The sequence below is a fragment of the Armigeres subalbatus genome, chromosome 1, assembly GCF_024139115.2.
Source record: "Armigeres subalbatus isolate Guangzhou_Male chromosome 1, GZ_Asu_2, whole genome shotgun sequence".
NCBI lineage: Eukaryota > Metazoa > Arthropoda > Insecta > Diptera > Culicidae > Armigeres > Armigeres subalbatus.
Window position 1 is genome coordinate 195,230,487 of NC_085139.1, and position 21,188 is coordinate 195,251,674.

The window sequence follows — 21,188 nt, forward strand, 5'->3', positions numbered from 1 at the left end:
ATGTTGAATACATCTCGAATGGTAAGTGAAACAAACGAAAAAACAGTCAACTTGGCTATACATACTAAGGAAATATCATTCATTGTATTTTAAATTTGGAAGGAAATTACATTTTAAGCTTTTTATTTGCAATATTATAAAAAATGAAAAGATGGATTTGTGAGAAAAATGATGCCTGGTATTAGCACCTCCAAGAAATCAAATGTTTTTCGGGTGATTGGAATTAGGAACACGAATGAACGGAATTAAGAACAATGCCATTTCAGATGATTGGAATTAGGACCACATGATTGGTCAATTTTGTTTTCACTAGTGGAGCCTAAGTCTATGAATGCATCCCAACATATTTTATTTTCAATTGTATATAGAAAATGACACTATGTAGCGAAATTGCAGCTTCAAAATACTAAACGGCTATTTTTTAGAGCTTTTAGACATAGCGCATTGTCTTAGGTGGACGGAATAAGGGCACAGCACGGTACTCAGATGGAAATCAACAACCGAACACAATAGGCTATTCAAATGATGTAGTTCATAGTCTGTACTTTTCCTCAACTCATAGGCAATCTAAAAACAAAATAATACAAATAGTAAAACTACACTGCTAGCGACTACCGAGGGAATGAAAGCACCAACACTGAGAAGCTTTGCAACTATTTGTACACGTTTTTCGTTACACCCAAGAGCTGCTGGGTATAAATCTTCTATTTTTTCCACTTTTGTGTTATCAAATGCTTTAAAGGGTTGTGATATTTAATTATGTCTATCTAACTAGCTATCAATGCCTCTTTAGTTCAATCCTGCGTTCTTTAGTTTAGGGTTTCTAGAGTTTCTTGTTTTTCGTTACTTATGCCAGAGTTTCCTTTTTCAACAACTAACGGTTGCAACCGTATTACAAACATTACATTACGGATGCTGATCCTAACAATATAATACCTACTAGTTTCCATCCAGTAATTCGCTCGGTACGTTAAGACAATTGAGAAAAATACTACAATTAGCAACGCTCCCTATCAGAACGATGTACTTATGTGTGTGTGTGAGTGTAAATTTTGCGGCGCGTGTCTTTAGATAAAGATCTGATAAAAGTGTATGAAGTGCATTCCTATACACAGCTCGCTACTAATCTTGTTTATCTGTATCAAATAGAACGGATGCTCCCCAAAAACGATCAAATGGACAGAAATGTTTTGAGAAAGGGAGAGAGAGACGGTCGATTAGATTGCTTCGCACGGTTGAGAGTGAGAGTGTGAGAGAGTAAACTTACTCTGGCCGGCAGATGAATTTGCTGTCTCTGCGAAAATCCGCCGCTAACCGTGGGAATCCGCCGGTACCACCACCGAGCCAAGATGATGACGGTACGGCAACGGATCTAGCGGGAGATGCAGCGTTAGGTAGCACTCAGTTGTGTACTGTGGTAGACGAATGTTGCATGTTGCGTTCGAATTCCTCCAAGCTCATGGCCTGTCCTATGTTGAGAGACGGTAATTTACCGGCAGAGGCTTGCGCGAGGAGTTCCGGAGAGAACCAGCGGGCGAGCTGATTGCTGGTAGGTGACAGACCCCCATCTCGGTTGTAATTGATAATCCCTGAACCACCCGGCTGTGGTTGTCCCTGGTGAGGATGGGATCCTTGAGATTGTGGTTGCTGCTGTTGCGGGCCCATGCGGAATGATGGTGGCATCTGCTGCATGTGTTGGTTGCGAATGGCACGCTGTTGTTGCTGTTGACGTTGCTGGAGCAACTGCTGCAGGTGTGGATTCATCTGGTTTTGGTGTTGATTGTGAGACTGTTGCTGCTGTTGTTGTTGTAGCATCTGTTGCTGTTGCGATTGATGTGCCCCAAGAATTGGATTACCGCTGCGTCCTTGAAACTGTTGCATTTGTTGTTGGAATTCTAAATTGGAAGCGAATGACATCTGCGAAATTGCCGACGGATGTTGTTGCTGTTGCTGCGGTGGTTGTTGCTGGGCATTGCCTCCTACAAATATGTTATAAAGAAGAAAGAATTAGACATACATTGCAAGATTGTTATAAGAAATAATAACGAAATGATATTAGACTACACCCACCTTTGAGGATTGGCCTGCCCTGGGGCTTTGACATAGGTGGCATTTGTTGATTCGGATGTGGCTGCTTCAGATTCCACGGAATGTTTCCACCGGGCATACCCGGTGGCTGGTGTCCACCGCGCATCTGCTGGTGGTTCGTTTGGGGTGGTTGAGCGTTCTGCGGACCCATGGGAGTCGGATGATGAGCATTCCCCAGGTGGTGATGGGGTAGCGGAGGTGGGGGCCCTTGCGGTTGAAGCGGAGGATGCGATCCTATGAGGGCAGCTAAGTTTCTTTGTTGTTGCTGCTGCTGCTGGGTGAGAGGATTGTTCAGCCCCATTAGGAGATTTTGACCATGACCAGCGGTTCCCAGTGGAGGACGTTCGCTATGAGGAGCACTCGAAATTGTCGAGTGCGATGCGTTGCTCGTGGAATTGTTGATTGACAGTTGCTCGGTTTCTTTTTCAGCGGTCATTTTTCGCAGGACAGACGTTGGAGTGAATGCCAACGGCGTGGGAGAAGATGTATGCTGTGAGTGTGAATGAGTCGGTGGAGTTTGCTTGGCAGGCGAAGCAATTGAACTGGCCATTACAGGAGTTGTTAGTGCGGGAGACGGGACTACTGTAGTTGGCGCGCTCGACGCAGCAATGTTCGCCACTTGACTGCCAGATTGCTGCTGATTGGAAATAGCGGCAGATGAGCTCGCACCGCTGGTTGTCGTAGAAGTCGTGGTAGCAGAAACCACCGACGATGAAGCAGCGCTAGTCTCGGGTTGACTGCTGCAAAAGAAAAAAGGTTAATGCAAAATATGAATAACAATCTGAGAAATCCTACCGATTCTGTTGCTGCTGTTGCTGTTGTTCCTGACGCTTGCGATAGTTTTCCCTTTGTTCTTCGAGCTTCTTGCGAATCAATGCATTCTGCATAATTGACTGAGTGTGATACTGAAGCTCACGGGGGGATGGAATTCTCTGCGGCATCCCATTCGGCAGTGGTGAGAGTCGCATCTGCTGCTTGGAATGATGCTGAAATAGTAGATTGGCACTGTTGGCAGCAGCTGCTGCGGCAACGGCTGCCGCGTTTGGTGGGACGGTAGCAGGTGGAAGGATCGGAACGCCTCCCGGGCTCGGTTGGATGAGAATATTTGGTGAAACGACACGAGGGCTGGTATTGATGGTGCTGAGAACAGAAGTAAGAATTTCGCGATGCGGTTGAGCCGTGGCGGGGTTGGTCAGTTGCTGCCAAAGATTGTGCTGAGATACTTCACCGCGAGCAACGCCATGCAGTAGAGCTTGTGCCTCCGGACGCTTCAAGATTTCGGCTTGGCGTACATCGTTGACCGGGTGGTGCATCTGGTTCAAATGTAACATTTTCTGGAGCAACTCATTTTGTTGCTGCTGGTGATGCAACATGTTGATCGGATGAGGAGGATGGGATGCTGGATTCGGTTGTGCATTGTGCGGTTGGTTTTCAGATATTTGAGCCAATAGTTTTTTGAAAGCGTTCATTTCTTGCTGTTGAGCATCGTTGGATGGATGTATAGTGCCTCCGCCACTGCCTCCATTGCCAGATGAAGGTGTTATTAACCGCGGAATGGTTGGGACAACTGGAACAGAACGACTATTTCCTCCTTCACCATCGCTTTGACGGAAGCGTGCTTCAAGTTCTTCAACACTGTGTATTTGACCACCGCTAGGTGCTGGCGGGATGGGACCATGCGGACCGTGATTGCTAACATTGCCGCTACCACTTACTCCAAGCAGCTGCTGCAAATTACGATTTTGAATTTGTTGATGATGTTGCTGCTGCTGCTGTTGCTGATGTTGATTGTGTAGTACTGGCTGGTTGGAAGGATGGTTCAAAAGTGGATGGCCATGTGGTACAGGCGGTTGTGGCGGTGGTATTTGCTGTTGTGGATGATGCTCTCGATCCCGATGCTGTTGGTGGGGCTGCTGATTATGGTGTTGTTGCTGCTGCTGCTGTTGTTGCTGTTGTTGTTGTTGCTGCTGCTGCTGTTGGAGATGTTTATCACCACGCTGGAATAGTTCCATCAATGAATTTGATGAAGTGCTGGCCGCCGGTGAGATTGGAGCAAAGTATTTGTTCGAATTTGTGTCCGGAATATGGTCGTCTAGTCCAGTGGATGTAAAATCATTGATCATGTTGTTGATTTCATCTTGCAGGGATGATCTTCGGCTGTCGTTAAAGTGAGATGGGAGCTGTTTCGGCTGTTGTTGTTCTGGGTTGAGCCCCGATGGTTGGGTTGACTGTGATTGAGCGGCATTGTCTTGTCGGAACCATTGTGAGAATCGGGAGCCACCTGCATTGCCACTGTCTTTGCTGGCTGGGAGATCCGGCTGAAAAATAATAAAATAGCCAATGAAAACAATTCTTATAAAGTGGAGGAGGGACAGAAAAGTTTGTGCCAAACGGTGTACATCCTATTTGCCCTGATTGGTTAGCTACCATCATCGAAAGCGTGGAGCACTGTTTCCATGAACATGACAAACAAAAGGCAGCAATTGCAATGCTTACTTTTATTTTATTTTCTCCGGCTTCGATTCTCAGCTAAGTGTTTTTTTTGCCTTACTCGTATTACTAAGTACACGGAAAGGCTATAGGATCACTCCAAAACCGAAACTTTTTTGTACCGAACATTATCCGATTAGCTCGCATTAGCCCGATCGGATTTATTTATTGCTGGTAAAAAAATCGTAGAACTTTTTTTAGAAATTGCTTTAATGAATGCGAATGAACGTAAATTGATGGAAATAATGTAATATATTTCCCTGAAGTGCTATTTTAACCTGACTAATGTGTTTTTTATTACGTTTTATAATTCGCGAGAATAGCATCACCATCGATGGATTAATCTGTGCTTCTTTATAATTGTGTTATGTAAAACATCTTGTTAGAGACAGTTAATTGCGACTGCCCCGAAGCAGTTTGACTACCTACACATCACTGTCTGCCGGGTCATCGATACTAGCTATCCTTGAGTGCATGGATGGCAATAAACGATTTAATTGAAATTAAATCTCTTCGCACTGGCGGTGTTTTGGAGCAAAGCTCCTGTCAAATGAATAATGGCAAATTCCCGCGACCGAAAAATAAGTTAAAAGGAAATCTACTTTGTTTCAATTCAAGCAACAAATAGGTATCTTACATTCTTACTTACAGAAGTTGTTTTCACATGGGCCCCTTTGGGAAAAATAACGGAATAACGGGAGTTGGATTTTTCGGGAACATCTTCTGAACTTGACAATACTTACGAGATTCCATCAAAATTCTTTTGACCAACCCCGTGGAAATGTTATAAATTTGAGCGCGAATTTCTCTCAATTTTTTCCGGAAAATTCTGATAAGCTTCCATGTAGGGTAGAAGTACTATATTTCACCACCCTAAACGAACAATTTTATCTCCTAAATTGTTGCAAAATGCAAAAAAAAATCTAATTATTGTGGAGATGTCAGGATTATTATGTAAAACGGGTCCTTACCTAGCAAATTTGATTCAATAATGACGATAAATTATTGCTAATTTATATAGGGAAACTGTTCCGATTTCCATCTCACTGAACATATTTTCATCTCATCGCAAAACAAGGAAATACAGCACCAATCTCGTCGCTTCTTTTTGCTAATAGACGTGCTCACTGGTGAAAAAAAATCACTAAAATAAGAAACAAACCAAATTCCTATTCATTGCTTTGTTTTTGATGGGATGGAAATAGGAGCTATGGGATGAAGTGCCAAACCGTTCTCCTAAATATGCCGTTTAATTAGCAAGCATTCTGATTCAATTTTTGCCACCTCCGTGACCTAGTTTTTGCTACCCTTTTCTTGTCCTCTTGAAATGGTGGTTTGAACGGATATTGAATCCACTAACGCCCGGAGCTTAGACAACACGTATTGCGCGCTCACAAAATCTGTTTTAAGCACTTCCACAATTTCCTACACTGCTAAAAAAGTTTACACCCAAGAGACTTTGAAGTATGCTCTTTTGAATATAAACTAGACCTGTGCCCCGGTCATATAATCGGCGGCGGCGGCATAGTGGTCACTTTTGCCCCGGCAGCGGCGGCGTCACGGCGACGCGACGTTGGCTTTCATTGGCGGTGGCGGCGGCGTGAACCGGCGTGAATGAAAAAATCATTGGCTAAAAAATCAATTTTAACGCGGATTTTGAATTCACATGATCCACAGATAACAGACATCCAGGCTAGAACAAATTTTACTCAAAAAGCGGTGTAAATCAAAGTACGTTAGAATACTGACTGTGGCAATACGTCATTTGGTGGCGCTAGGTGTCTTTCATGACGTCGTGCGTACTAGCTGTCACATTCCACCAAACAAACATTGCGCGCCAAAATGATACCAAGTTTGCCGCCTCTTCCAGCACATGCTAACTGTTGATGTTTATTTTTCATGTACTATGGTTAAAAAACAAATTCAGCAAAACGCAGTTTCGTACCTTCAAGCAATTTGATTGTATTACCAAGTAGAGTTTCTGCTATAGCCACTTCCCATATTGGTGAATAAATATATGCTTATAATAGTATGTTCCTATTGAAATTAGTTAAAATTACTGTCGAAGAAAGACAATTATTCACTTCAAGGAACGCTAGTTAGATTTCTATACATAACCCGAATAAAAATACTAAAAGGGACATGGATGATAGAAAAATCATAAATATACTTGAGCACAAATTATGGCCTTTTCATCATTTTAGTGCTTCGCTGCTGGCTGTGATGATGACTGTGGCTAATGGAAAGAATGGGAAAGATTCAAAACAATTGAAAATACAGGCAGCTGGTAGCTGCTGTTCACCAACGATACATTTCAGGGAACATCCATAAATTACGTAACGCTTAGAGGAGTGAGGGGGTTGCCTGAGGTGTAAAAATCAGTACCAAAATTCTAGATAATTTATACAAAAAGTGTAACTGGAGAGAGGAGGGATCATACATGATCATTCTGACGTTACGTAATTAATGGATCTTCTCATCACAAAACAAACCTTGTCCTCCTTGATGGAGCAGAAATGGAGAGAAATCGCGTGCGTTAGTCTGAGAAATAAACATCATATATGGAATTGAAACCAGAGTGAAGAGGAGGATCTGTTGTTTATGTCCATGGTGGGTGGTGGCGCCTAAAATTTTGACAGCTTCGTGATGAGAGAAACTATGCGATGCCAGCGCCTCCACGAGATTGCCACTTGTGTTGCATTTCAAAAGTTAAATCCCTTACACACGATTGAGAACGGACTTGTATGTCTGTTCTCTGTGCATGATCTTAATTCACACCGTACGTATCGTCCGTATAAAAGTCGACTTCAGTGGTTTAAATTTGTAATATTATATGGTTGTCGATCATCCTTTCCCTCGGATATGTTACCTTGCCGCGGTGAGTCGGCTTACGTCATTAGCACTGAGATGGCAACCAAAGACATATCCTGTCGTGGTGGTATCACATGTTGACTATTTTTGTTTGGTGCATTGACGCACTAATTCACGGCATTTGCATGTGATCCAACGGACATCGTGTCTTGGAGCCTTGAATGGTAGTGCAGTCAGGCAGAGGCCTTTTCATCAGTGATAATGATGTGAGTTCTCTTCTTTTCGGCAATACTTTTCTGATGCGCTCCCTGTGACGCTGAGTCGTAGCCACGCTTACATTTAGCTAGCTAGGCATTTATTGAAAAACAAAGTAATCAAGACATTCGTAGGGAATCGACTGCTGGATTCACTGACACTGAGTAGAAGTTTTTTCAAAACTAAGAACGTGGTGCCAGTTTTATTTTGTTATGCCTCACTTTGAAGAGCAATAATAAAAAATACCACACATTATAATGATGGTATATGAACAATCTTATAACAGTTTCATTTTCGATAATTTTTACAAATAGATAGGCAATAGGCATGATGAAGCTTTAGTTTGCCACCGAAAAGTGAATCCTATAGCTGACCTTGATTAGAACTTAATAGATAATCACCACAATTAATCAACGATAAAGCTTCTGGTTAGAACAGTTTAAAGCTATAGGCAACCTTGACAAAAAATATAATGGAACAAACTAAGTTCTTTAGCAGTTTCCACTTTTACATTGTATCTTACATTGAGTTTGTAGTGTCGACACAGCTTAAAAACATTGACGAAACAATGACTTTGGTAAATAAAGTGATTTGACGAACGCATAAACTACACTCAGAGCAAACAAAGTCAATTAATTTTCATTCTGCATAAATAAAAGTTATAAAATAGAACACTAATACGCAATATTTTTTTATATTTTCAATGTGGTCACAAAAAGCTAACACATTAAATAACTTATTTTTGTACTATATAACTAAGTGGCCTTTCAAACCACATCAGCTCACAGTGCGTGCGAACGGTTGATTTGACATAGGTGGTGTCTTCGAAGAAAATTTTACCAAAAAATAAGCTATCTTTCGGAAGATTAGGGTGACCTAAAAATTCGCCTGTTAGGGTGATCCAATTTTTTTTTTTTCATTTTCGTTTAAAAAAATTTAGCCGCTACAAAAGCGATAGAGCTTGAAAATACAAACAACTTCGTAGAATATAGCAACTTTCTATCTTTTAACGGTAGTGAGTTATGATGAAATTTCAAAAAATCGTATCTAAAACCAGTTTTTTTCAAGAAAACTTTTTTTCCTATTTTTTTTCGACATGGACATGTTCTATAAAGTGAACAAGTACATCAAATCACACGTTTTCCTAAAAAATGTGGATATTTTGGAAGTATATTAGAGAAGTTATTTGACTTTTTCATATTATATAATGCAATTTTGCTATGTCCATATCTTTAATTGAGGCAAATTGTGGCAGATCAAACACCAACCATATGAAAGTATAGACATCCAACTACTAAATGCACTCTGTTTTATTAAGAGAAATTCGGAGGAAATATTGATTTGACAAACATTAAGGTGACTCAAATTAGTATAAAAATCATTTTTTAAATATATTCATGGACCACCCTATTCTTTTATTTCGCTTGAAACACTGATGCTATGTACATTAGGGTGGTTCAAAAAAAATGATTTTGCTCCACAGCGCTTATCGAACTCTTTACCATGTTCTGAGTGTCCTCTGAAAATTTGAGCTCATTTGGATTGAAACTGATTTAGCACAAGCCGTTTCAAGTTTGCATGCAAATTAGTATAGGGAAGTTTATTGTTTCATTATACTGTTAATTACGCTTCCCCATCAAGCGCAGGTTAGAAGGAAACCTATATAGCTAAAAGGAATACTCAACAGCTTCCACTCAGTGAAAACCGCATCTCAATTAATCGTTCCAATAATTAGTAATCGAATTTAATCTATACCGTGGTTTTCTGGAGCTAATTGCATAACTCATCAACAGGCAACATTGCTGCTCGTGGCGCAAAAGATAGCACACACAAATTCAGGCTACTACGTTGCACTGCACATTTCAGTGATGCCCTCAAAGAAGTTTAACGATCATGGCTAAAGATTCGCAACTTGTCTTAAAAACGATTACTAATTATTTGGGCGGTTAATCAACATGCGGTTTTCGTTGGGTGAAAGCTGTTGAGTATTCCTTTTAGCTATGTAGGTTTTCTTTAAACCTGCGCATAATAAGGAAGCGTCATTAACAGTATAATGAAAAAATAAATTTCCCTATACTAATATGCATGCAAACTTGAAACGGCTTGTGCTAAATCAGTTTTAATCCAAATGAGCTCAAATTTTTAGAGGACACTCAGAACATGGTAAAGAATCAAATGAGCACTGTGGAGCAAAATCGATTTTTTGAACCACCTTAATGTACATATTTGCACCCAATTGTTAAACGTTTTGTCTTCACAAAAATTATTCGGAAGTTTTTGGAAAAATGAGTGGGAAAAATGTACAACTGAACTGTTTTTCATACATTTTCTCATTCATCACCGCAATGAGCTTAATATCGTTCAAACGATTACAATATAGATGAAAATGTGAGCAAAGTATCAGGACTTTGAGAAAAATAAAATCAAGCGAATTGATATGCCAAATGCATTCTGTTATAATAGAAGCAACTTGGAGGAGCTATTGGTTTGATTTACATAAAAATGACTCAAGCTTATATAAACATGCTAAAACACTATTGTTGGGAATAGTCACGTTTAAATACTTTTTGAGAGCAGATTCCATTTCGATCAGCTTCAAAGCTGTAACATAATTTATTTATTATTCATTTACATTATAAATTCATAGTTTTAATCTTACATTCTAGTATTATAATCTAGCGGACCTTTTTTCCCAACATACGAGTCACTTTAAATTTCTTCGATGGTCTCGACTGTAACTCTTAATGTACGAAAAAGGTACATAAAAGCAAAAGAAATGCCTAAAGCATGTATAAGAACGATGTTAAACTCATTTATGAGAAAATGTATGAAAAATGTTTAGATATATTTCCCAACACATTAAAAAAAAGATTTTTTTTGTATCTTTATTAAGGAGGCTTTCAGCCAGGCTCACCTCCGAAAAAAAGAATTTTGTCCTGTCAAAACGTTTACCAATTTGGATCCAAATATGTACAGAGCATCGAGCGAAATAATTAAAATGATTAAACGGTAGGGTGTTTCATGAATATATTTAAAAAAATGATTTTTATACTAATTTGAGTCACCTTAATGTTTGTCAAATCAATATTTCCTCCGAATTACTCCTAATAAAATAGAGTGCATTTGGTAGTTGAATGTCTATACTTTCATATGGTTGGTATTTGATCTGCCACAATTTGCCTCAATTAAAGATATGGACATAGTAAAATAGTATTATATAATATGAGAAAGTCGAATAACTTCACTAATATACCTCCGAAATATCTATATTTTTTAGGAAAAGGTGTGATATGATGTACTTGTTCACTTTGTAGAACATGCCCATGTCGAAAAACAATAAGAAACAAAGTTTTCTTGAAAAAAACTGGTTTTAGATACGATTTTTTTGAAATTTCATCGTAACTCGCTACCGTTAAAAGATAGAGAGTTGCTATATTCTACAAAGGTGTTTTTTGAGCGAAAACAAAAAAAAAAATTTGGGTCACCCTAACAGGCGAATTTTCAGGTCACCCTAATCTTCCAAAAGATTTTTATTTTTTTGGTAAAATTTTCTTCCGAAGACACCACCTATGGAAAATCAACCGTTTGCACGCAAATAAAAAAACGCACGTTTTTGGCTTGCTGCGCCCACTGTGCAGCTGCTTCCAAGGCAAAAAAGAAGACATTGCATTTTAAACATTGCTTTTATTAACTAGAAAAACGTTGTACTAGAAATCTTGAAATTATCATTTTAATCTTTGACCATTGACTAGTTTGCATTCAATTACATTTTGCATTAGTGTCGAGTCGATACCAAATCCGAACCTCACTTTACCCCATCCTTATCCTACCCCATGGCGTGGTCTCTTCTGCCATTACCCTCTCTATTATTGGCTTTGTATTGACTTGCACTCTCATTGCCCCACCAAACGCTGCAAAATGAAAATGAAATATTCTATGGTTTTCGATCATCAAAGTACCTGATCTCAAAATGTTATTTAAATTAACACTACTTTATTATTCTCTGATTTTAAAGAATCAAAATTTGAAAATGAATCCTGCTTCACTTTTCGTAACCCTTCTTGTGCAGTATTGAGAATTAGACTTCGGTGTCAAAGGACTAATTTGTTAATATTTTTTTCCAAAAGTTTTCCTAATTCAGGATTTTGATAAACTCCAGTCGATTTACTTCTCAATACAGTGTTGACCCAATTTTGTCACTCCCCGATTTTATCTACCTCCGATTTTGTCAACCACCGATTTTATCACGTTTTCGACCCGATTTTATCACGTCCCGATTTTATCACGTTTTCGACCCGATTTTGTCACCCCAAAAAATTGTTTTATTCTTTTTATTTTCGTAAATAATACCACAAACAACATTGATTTTCATGAAATAACTTTCTCCGCCTGTAATTTATTACGAACGACTTCGGAGTACCTGGGAAATACTCTGTAAGCAATTTCGACAAGAAATAACGGGTACCGTTCACGCATTTGGCCTTTCCAAGGCATAAAATGGTTTATATTTGTGAAATGAATTGAAAAATTGGAATTATTTTCCAATTTTGTCACATACCCTGTTTTATCACCCCAAAATTCACCAGGGGGGTGATAAAATCGGGATATTACTGTATGAGTTACAATTGAGCTAGGGCAACTGTTTCGATCTCCATCTCACTGTATGTACATATATCCATCTCATCGCTAAACAAAGAAATACGGCACCAGATTCGTCGCTTCTTTTTGTTAACACGCGTGCTCACTGCTGAAAAAATCACAAAAATAATAAACAAACCAAATTCCTTTCCATTGCTTTGTTTTTTATTGGATGGAAATAGGAGCTATGAGATGAAGTGGCGAACCGTTCCCCTATCACCTTCTTGCTCCCTGATTCAAAAGTCTTGCAATGATATTAATAAAATGGTTGCACGAATATTTTATCCACAGTGACATTCAGTGTTGGTAGAATCATACTCAAATCTGAATCATCGAGGTTTCATGCACGAACTAACTCGCCTACGATTTTGTAGGGGGAGCATCGCGCTTGAGTTTCTCGGCCAGAATCGTATCGGTTCACTCACTCACCGAAAAATGATTTCGTTCTAAAAAGCGTCAAAACGCAATCGAGGCGTATGTTTTGTTTATATATGCAATCATTAGCCATTGTTTTAGACGAAAAACAGTTAATTCATTGCATTCAACAATGAAGAACACGTAAATATCGTGCAATGATGCAAATTGCGATTCGAATCATGAGCAAATCTCTGGACCATGATTCTGATGGGATTTGACTCACGCATGGTTTGAATCACCGATGAGATTAGAAATTTTGAGATTTTACCAACACTTGTGACGCTGCCAGACAGTGAGAGTTAGATTGTAATAACACACACACCCTCTTTTCCCGTCCGCAACGTTTACTACTCGCGCGCATCACAACCAAATTAATAGGGTTTTGGTACATGATTGACATTTTATGATTTCTAGTGATGCACGAAAAACAAGATATGCCTATGATTGGAATGTTTCTGAATAACAAATGTTGTAAACGGAAAAGAGGATGCTCCCCTAGGGCTTCTTCCTTGGCTTCTTCTATTGAAATATTTCATCAAATGCTTCAAAACCCAAATGTAGGCAATTCGGATCCAAGGAAGGCATCATTACCACTGAGGAATAAATTTGGGTTTTCATAGTAAATTTTTTAAACAATTGTCGTATCCAACAATTTTCATATCTTAAGATACGCTAGTTTTGTTCGAAACCAGTGACATAAGTAATCAAATGAATTTTCTAAAAATATTCATGGATTATGGTACTACAATCCTTAATGAACAAAACTGCCTTACGTAGTTTACGTTGGGCGGTTGTGTCTTGTACATAACCCTTCTGATTTTTATGCGACGAATTATTTTCGAAATTTTGGAACATACGCGGGTTTTTATACGGATTTTCTTGGTTTCTCGGTTGTTTAAAATGATCGGGTGAAACTGTACGTCTCTACGTAAAAACCGACTTAAGTGTATCGATTTTTGGAAGTGAACGTAAAATGTTGACGAAACATTTGCTGAATCGAATCACGAGGAGAAGTGGCGAACGGCAAATGCGATCTATACATCTGTGTAACACAAAACAGCAGATTCCAAAAACAACGGTCAAAATGACTTCAATTATAATTGATTATTTGCGTTTGTTACTTACTCTGACTATAATAAAAAAAAACACATAAAATAACTTCAACAGCGTGAAAACCCACAAAGATCCCAAATTTAAAATAGTTGCGTAAAAATTAATTACCTCCGTTAAAAAACGCGTGAATGTAGGGTTAGGCGGGGCAAGATGGGTCACGGGGTAAGATGGGTCAGGGCCGTTTTTGAGCATCGTGTACATTTAAATGTAGAGATTATGACTTTGTAGGAGGAATAATTTGGTTCTACTTTATTATCACTCGATTTTATTTTGGTAGAGTGTGGCAAGGTAAAATATTTTTCAGCATTGTTTCTTATGCGAAGCACACTTTCTATAAAACGTGTAATCTCGTCGAGCAATGTAAAATTTAAACATTTTTAGTAACATAGTGAACGTATTATAAGTAATGTAGGTGATGTTATACTAACTGCGTTGAAATAAATAGATTTGATCGAAAATTAGACATTCTAACATGAACTTACAAATGGGGCAAGATGGGTCAGCACATACTGAAGGGCATAGTTCGTATTCAAAACATATTTTCCATTGCTGGTTTAATCATTTTAAGGTTACTTTTGACATAATGATGTTAATTTGTTTATTGAAAATGTATATTTTTTTGTCTTTAAGAAAGCAATACTTAGACGGCTTGTTTTCATAAGAATTTGCAGACATTTTTAAATGTAAAGCCATTTCTTCATCCAAGGCTCCAACATTATTTTTTATTCAATATAATCATTGGCAATCAAGCTATCTATCTGTGTGTAATTCAATATTGGGAATGCAAACAATATTAATTGCAGTATTTAAAGGTGACCCATCTTGCCCCGCTGTTTGACCCATCTTACCCCGACATTTTTTGATTGACAGAAAAATAGACTTCTACTTTCATGACTCGATATGGAATAAAAAGTGGAGTTTTTGTTATTTCATACCCCTGGCTTACAGATTATGAGCTATTTTTATAAATCCATGTTGAAAAGTTGAATTAAAATGTTTCTGTTTTGAGATATTCAAGGTTCGCCTTAGGCGACCCATCTTGCCCCATCATACCCTAATACATATACCAGAGCAAGCGTCAGCGTGTCGGAAAATTACAGAAAAAACTGTCCGTTGGATTCAATTCCCGAACTCAACAAATGCGATGAAAAATATCAAGATTCTTGGCCCCAGAATCAAAATTTCCTTCATGCTAGGATTTTTTACTTAATTTGAATTTGAACTTCCAATAAATACGGTATAGGGAACAACTACAACATGAACAACAAAACATAAACAAATCAAATTTTGGCAGATGTATTATTTTTATTATTTAATTAGTATTTACTACTATGTTCGAACAAGTTTATTATTCATACCAAAGCAACTTTACTACATGTGGACCTTACTACCAAGTAGTAACTACATATTGTAGATTTTACTACTTTTTATTCATACGGGCCAGTGTTTTGCATGAGAAGATTTGATTGTAAAATTGATGAATTTATATTTTCCTCTGTACATTACAAAACTGTGTGTGTGCTTACAAACTGTCCCCCACTGTCTGGCAGTGATGTTATGGGAGAAAGCTGTCTGTTTATACATTCAGATTTAATCCGGGAGTTTGAAAGTGCAAGCTCTATTGCAGCTCCAGTGACCCATTTCAGAGTGCCTGGTATTTCATGACCAGTCCGAGATCACTTTTGCTTACAATAAGCCCCGCCAGTTTATGTTACCATTATCAATGGACAATGGATCCATAAACAAACTTCCGGATTATCCAATCCAGCGCGTATTTAGTTTTTTTTTTATGAAATTAGAGTGCAAATTGGAACAATCCCACCAAATCTATCTGGAAATCGTCTTCGTAGCGTTAAAGAAGATGCACCAACACATGAATTCATTTTCCACCGCGATTCTCTGTCAGCAACGCTGCATCCGACGCTGCATGTCGAAATTTTAGTGCACAGAATAAAATGTCAAAACAAAAGATATTTTAGTTACCAGATAAAGATTGTCGCTTCGATTCCCTTTGTTCTGCTGCCCGAAACATGTGTGGTACCTAACTGTCAAATCGTATGTATGTTTCCTTCGTTGATATTTAGATCCCCTATCCTCGCCAGCAAAAGATGTTCAGGACAGCGACGTCAGCGACAAAATTTATCTTATAACAAAATTATCTTTTGTCAAAACGAACTTCAACCGTAGACGGACTTTATCAAACAAAAACCGAACTGCGTTCATTTTGAGCGTAACGCAGTGTTGACCTCGTTGGAACAGCTTCCAGGAGGTGTATTTTTTCTCCAGCACAGATTTAACTTTCCGATCACAATCTTGCAATACATATTCCCAAAAAGCACATAAAAATAATACATGGAAATCGTGACACACAAATCTCCGGCCATTTATTTCATTGACCGGCCGAAACAATGAAAAATGACGTGACGAAACGAAAACACATCCACCCGCGAGCACGGCACACTTCCTTCCACATTATAAAACTGATCAAAAATATTTATCTGATCGCTCACTGCAGGTAAACTATCAGAATTCGAAATCTGATAAATTACCTGCAAGAGCTGGTGTTCCCAAAGGCAGCATACTGGGGCCCATATTGTATAACATTTTTACTTCTGACTTACCTGATTTACCACCAGGGTGTCAAAAATCTTTGTTTGCAGATGACACGGGCCTCTCAGCCAAAGGGCGAAGCTTTCGTGTCATTTGTAGTAGATTGCAAAAAGTTTGGACATTTTCTCCACTTACTTGCAAAAATGGAAAATTTCTCCGATTGCTTCCAAAACTCAGCTTATAAATTTAACACATAAGCCGAGAGCTTCTTATATGAAACCTTCTAGCAGACATATTGTCACTATGAATGGGGTTCCAATTAATTGGTCTAGCAAAGCTAAATATTTATGACTTTTGTTTACAAACAATTTTTTTTTTCTTAAAGGATTCCCGAGATGATTCCTAAACGCCTTCTGGAATTTCAGAAATGTACTAAACTGGCGAAAAACAGTTTTTCATATAAACGTATAATATACGACAGGAAAACATATAGGCTGGTTTTCATTCAGTTGTGAGGCGAGTTGTTTGACAGCTTATGGTATACGCCTTATTTATTATAACTTGCATTAAAACGTGTATTTTCGACTCCCATTCGAACCTTAGAAAAAACGAACACTTTCTCTATCACTGACTTTCCTGATTTAACCGGATTGACATAAATTACCTGATAATTCCAGATTTTTCCGGGCAGTCGACACACTGCACACCCCACCGACACGCTTACCCAGCTTTAGCTCATAGTGAGGAACCCCACTGTCCACTGCCCAGCATCTGGAGCCACCCCATTCATACACTACGCTTACACTACAGTTCAATAATAGATAATACCCTCAAAGTGTATAGGCAATTATTAACGATTGAAATGCGCTATGTAAGAACAAGAATGGTTGATTCTGAATTTATTGTGGGTTTTGGAAAGATAATAAAAAAATTCAATAGTTTAATTGATAATCAATAGTTTCAATGGACTGAAAAAATGCTGAAGACTTTCCGATTCGATTGATAATAAAAACTTGAAAATGCATCAAAAGATGGAGAAGCTTTTAGCGTTTGAAATCTCCCCCAATTTCGTGACGGTCTCGAATTTGGAAATTTTCGATTTGCACCAAGTATCCCCTTAGACGCAGTTTACGTCAAAAAATCTAGAAATTTAGCCTGTCTGCTTAAATCGATCATTCACGGCTGCTAGAAAGTGTCTTGCGTAAATCAATTCAAGAAGTGCATGAATCAAGCGTAATGTAATTAAAATGCGCTCGATACAAATGCAAAGGTGATAAATATTTCCCTATAAAACTATGTATGACCTACCGTTGACTATTTGAGCCAACATTCCAACCTATGCTAAGATTGCCTCCCGTGACCCTTGATTAGAATTAAAGCGCAAATAATACTCACATATAGCAAACTATTCGGCAGAGCGTCAAGCTTCAGAAAGTCCTCAAAATTGAAGTCATCGTCGTTGATTTTGGACTGCCCAAGAGTGCTCGCAATACTGAGCGTTGATGCCAGTCCCGCCTTGGTGGTGGATCCTTCGCTGGCCCCATCCCCTGGGGTACGGTCCATTCTGGCGGCGGCAGCCGCCAACGCAGCGCTTGCATCGTGCGGTAAAAGCAGCTGATGGTTATCATTCGCTTTGTCGATGGCTTCCGCTTTTGTGATGCGGCCCGATGGTAAAAGCAGGTCGGTATCATCAGCGTTGTTGTTTTTGTCGTTCTGCTGCAAGGACGAAGTGGGGCGCTGAATAACTCCTTTGGGTTGTTTGATTTCCAATAGGTCTTTTTTGGGGTCGTCGCGGGCATCCTCCTTGTCCGATTTAGTTGTTTCCTCTTCGGACACTGGATCATCAAATCCACGCAGCTCGATGGTATCCGTTTGAGAGGTTGGCTCGCTAAACCATTCAGGTTCTTCATCTCGATTGTGGTCACTATAGAGACGACGACGGTCGTGATGAGATGAATGATAATGATTGTTGTAATTATTGGAATGGTAACTGTTTCCTCCGTGCGAATCGTTGTTTGAATTGTATGAGTTAGAATAGCGTGAAGACATTCGGTTATTACGTGAGTCCTTATCATTTCGATCGTAATCCCGATTGAAAGATCTTCGATCAGAACGGTCTTCACGGTCCCGATCGTAATCCTTACGGAAATCTTTATCGTTTCGATCTCGGGGCTCTCGAACGTCACGGCCATCGCGAATATCTCGCTCCCTCTCTCGGTAGTTGTTGTTACCTTGTGCACGATAGTCGTTACTCTCCGGTGCATCCTTATCCGGTCGATAATCCCAAGACACATCCCGTGACAAAATCCGACCACTGCCAATGCGTCGTTCTCTGCCTCCAATGATGTCTCGTTCATTGCGTAGCAGCCCTCCTCCGATGGTCAAGCCACCGGTGTTGGCACTTGGAGCTGCTGGCATTTGGCATCCCATATTGAACGATCTCCTCTGAGGCGAAAGGACAATACCATCCTCCTTACGTAATCGATCTTTAGGATCACGTAGGTCTAGTCCCCCCGGACGACGCACTTCCATTCGACCACTTCCACTCGACCCATTATCGGCGTTTCCACCACCAGGTCCATTAGCAACACGATTCCGTCCGTAATTTCCAGCTGTACCGTTTCCACCTCCGTTGTCATCCTCGTATGCAGTTTCTGCAGTTTTTCCCATCGTCAGACTTTTTCCATAACGATCCGTGCTCCTGTCCAGAACGCTGAACATTCTGGCGAGTTTTTCACTTTTTGGCTCAATCATAAAGATAGGCTTTTGTTTCGAGTATTCTACATTCCTCAACGCCAGCAGCTGGTTAATCGAATATCTTGTTCTGTTCGATTTTTCACCGTTGCTATTTCCGGAAACTGGAGACTCGGTCCCGGATGGTGCCGAAGCAGATAGAATAGCCGGATCCATCGCCTCCAGTGCACTTTTTTCGCTGCTGCCACCGTCAGAGTTTAGGCCAACACTGCCTCCTCCCCCACCACCGTCCGCTGATGACGAAAGCGATGAAGATGAAGTACTTTTCGGATTACCTTCGCCTGCACTTCCGCCACTATCAAGATTGCTGCTATCCTGTATGCTAGGCGTCTGGCGCAGCGTTTCCAGCAACATCGACGACTGTAGGTCCATATTTATCGCGTCCGACATAAGTCTCGTAACAAGGATGCAAAATCAACCCACGGATTTAACTTTTGTGTCGAAAATTGATTCGTTCGCTTCCCTGATGGATAAAAAAAAAGTTTCTTTTTTATTCGTTTACTGACGTTAAATCACGCACACTAGCCAACGATTTTGACAGCTCACACTGTATATACGCAAACGCACACACCCGTGGTACAATTTTGGGGGCGCCCCCCAGAAACGAAAACGTCAGAGACCCCCACCCCTTGGAACAGGGGTGCACTTTTCCGAGAATCGTTCCCTTTTTCTACTCGTTCACACGCACGATTTTATCACAGATGTTTTCTTGTTCTTCTCACGCACCAAAAACGCACGCACTCGTTCCCTTCTCCGTTTTAAACAGGATGCAATTTCGCACACGTCAAACCGCGACAAGAAAAAAATGGGGACTCCTTTTCGTGCCACTCACACTGTCTCACGGAAGGAACACAAGATTGCAAATATCCGAAGGAAAATTTAATAGCTTTTCGTCCGACTTTTTCAAATGCAAATTTATCCACTCAGTCTACCACTTTCTAGCTTACAAACACTAAAAACTACTTTTTACAAAACAATACTAGCGATTGCTGCTGCGATTTGGACGCGATCGTACTCGTTTGTCACTAGAATTTCAAACTTTTTCGCAGTAGACACAAAAACTGAAATGAGGCAGCCATTAACAGTACCCTGAGGCAAAACTGCGAAGTACGCCGACTGCCATCAAGAAACGAATTCGCGGTGCGGTGTAAAACGGTTGTGACGTGACGGTGTAATACAGTGACAGCAGTGCTGCCATCACCACCTGACGCACGATAACCTGCACTCAAAATAATCTACCCATTAATAGTACGTGAAAAATCACGTACCCTTTAAATTCACTCACCCCACTCAATTTACCGGATAACTATGAAAAGTAAGGAGTGTAGCATGAACCTTGAATGAAACTTTTTGAAATTAACCTAAATAAACGATATGATTTACGTGATTTTCACTTCACTGAAGCATAAGCTGAGAGAGAACCTCACTCAGCTTAATGTTTACATGTCAAAACTTTTCGTATGTCAAAAGTTTTCACCAAATCAGTGCTGTGTAAGAATCCATTATTTTTTACAAATTATTGTGAATTAATTGTTCATCGAGATTCATAAGGTATGTATTGCTGAATGCTGATACAGATGCCCATGTTATTCGTGTGGCGATAATTGTATTCATCTAGTTTCATAAAACATGTTGCAGGAAAATATCGCTAGAACATGGATGGACATTTTCCAGCTGCAGCTCAACAAATGCACAATTTTCACACGCTCCTCGCCATCGCATTCGCCACCATCGTGCTTATATTCAACCAAAATACAACATCTCGTTTCTCATATGCATCTGGATCAATTTCTTTTGCGTCATATAGTGGCCGAACATAAGAATCAACGCAAACTATTATTGATGATGTAATAATTAATTCGAATGTGGGAAAGATTTTATTCAATACATAAATAGAAATACAAATCAAAGATAGAAATCAAAAATATTGCTGTTTCATTTAAAAAAAAAAAAACAAAACAAATATTATTTATTCATGTTCCTCATATAACTCATTGAAAAAGTCACGTAGACTTTATGTTGAATGCATGTGACATCCGATTGAGTGGTACTGAGTTCCTTCACCATTGAAT

The 21,188-nt window shown here is 39.5% G+C and overlaps 1 protein-coding gene across 12 annotated transcripts; it reads right to left on the reverse strand.

The window, feature by feature from the left end:
* Positions 1-517: 517 nt before the first annotated feature.
* LOC134205650 (putative uncharacterized protein DDB_G0271606) lies at positions 518-20,222 on the reverse strand. Of its 12 annotated transcripts, none has more exons than XR_009978168.1 (5): positions 17,758-20,198; positions 2,884-4,406; positions 2,071-2,828; positions 1,268-1,979; positions 518-1,136 (listed from the first exon to the last, which is right to left on the reverse strand). XR_009978168.1 is itself a non-coding variant. In XM_062681112.1 (5 exons), the coding sequence occupies exons 2-5, from the start codon at positions 19,504-19,506 to the stop codon at positions 1,402-1,404; spliced, it is 4,608 nt and encodes a 1,535-aa protein (XP_062537096.1). In that variant the 5' UTR covers positions 19,507-19,579; positions 20,097-20,222; the 3' UTR covers positions 518-1,401. The 12 variants fall into 12 exon arrangements, 11 of the variants coding, with proteins under 11 accessions (XP_062537096.1, XP_062537098.1, XP_062537097.1 ...); XM_062681112.1 differs by having other exon boundaries at positions 518-1,979; positions 17,758-19,579; positions 20,097-20,222; XM_062681114.1 differs by having other exon boundaries at positions 518-1,979; positions 17,758-19,579; positions 20,080-20,206.
* Between the last annotated feature and the right edge of the window lie 966 nt (positions 20,223-21,188).

What these genes read in the sequence shown, in the direction of transcription:
- LOC134205650 (XM_062681112.1), bottom strand. Translation starts at nt 19,506, where the DNA reads ATGTCGGACGCGATAAATATGGACCTACAGTCGTCGATGTTGCTGGAA. An exon ending in CAACAGCAGCAACAGAATCG is followed by an intron (nt 2,829 to 2,883) that starts GTAGGATTTCTC and finishes TTTCTTTTGCAG; the next exon opens with CAGTCAACCCGAGACTAGCG. An exon ending in GGGCAGGCCAATCCTCAAAG is followed by an intron (nt 1,980 to 2,070) that starts GTGGGTGTAGTC and finishes ACATATTTGTAG; the next exon opens with GAGGCAATGCCCAGCAACAA.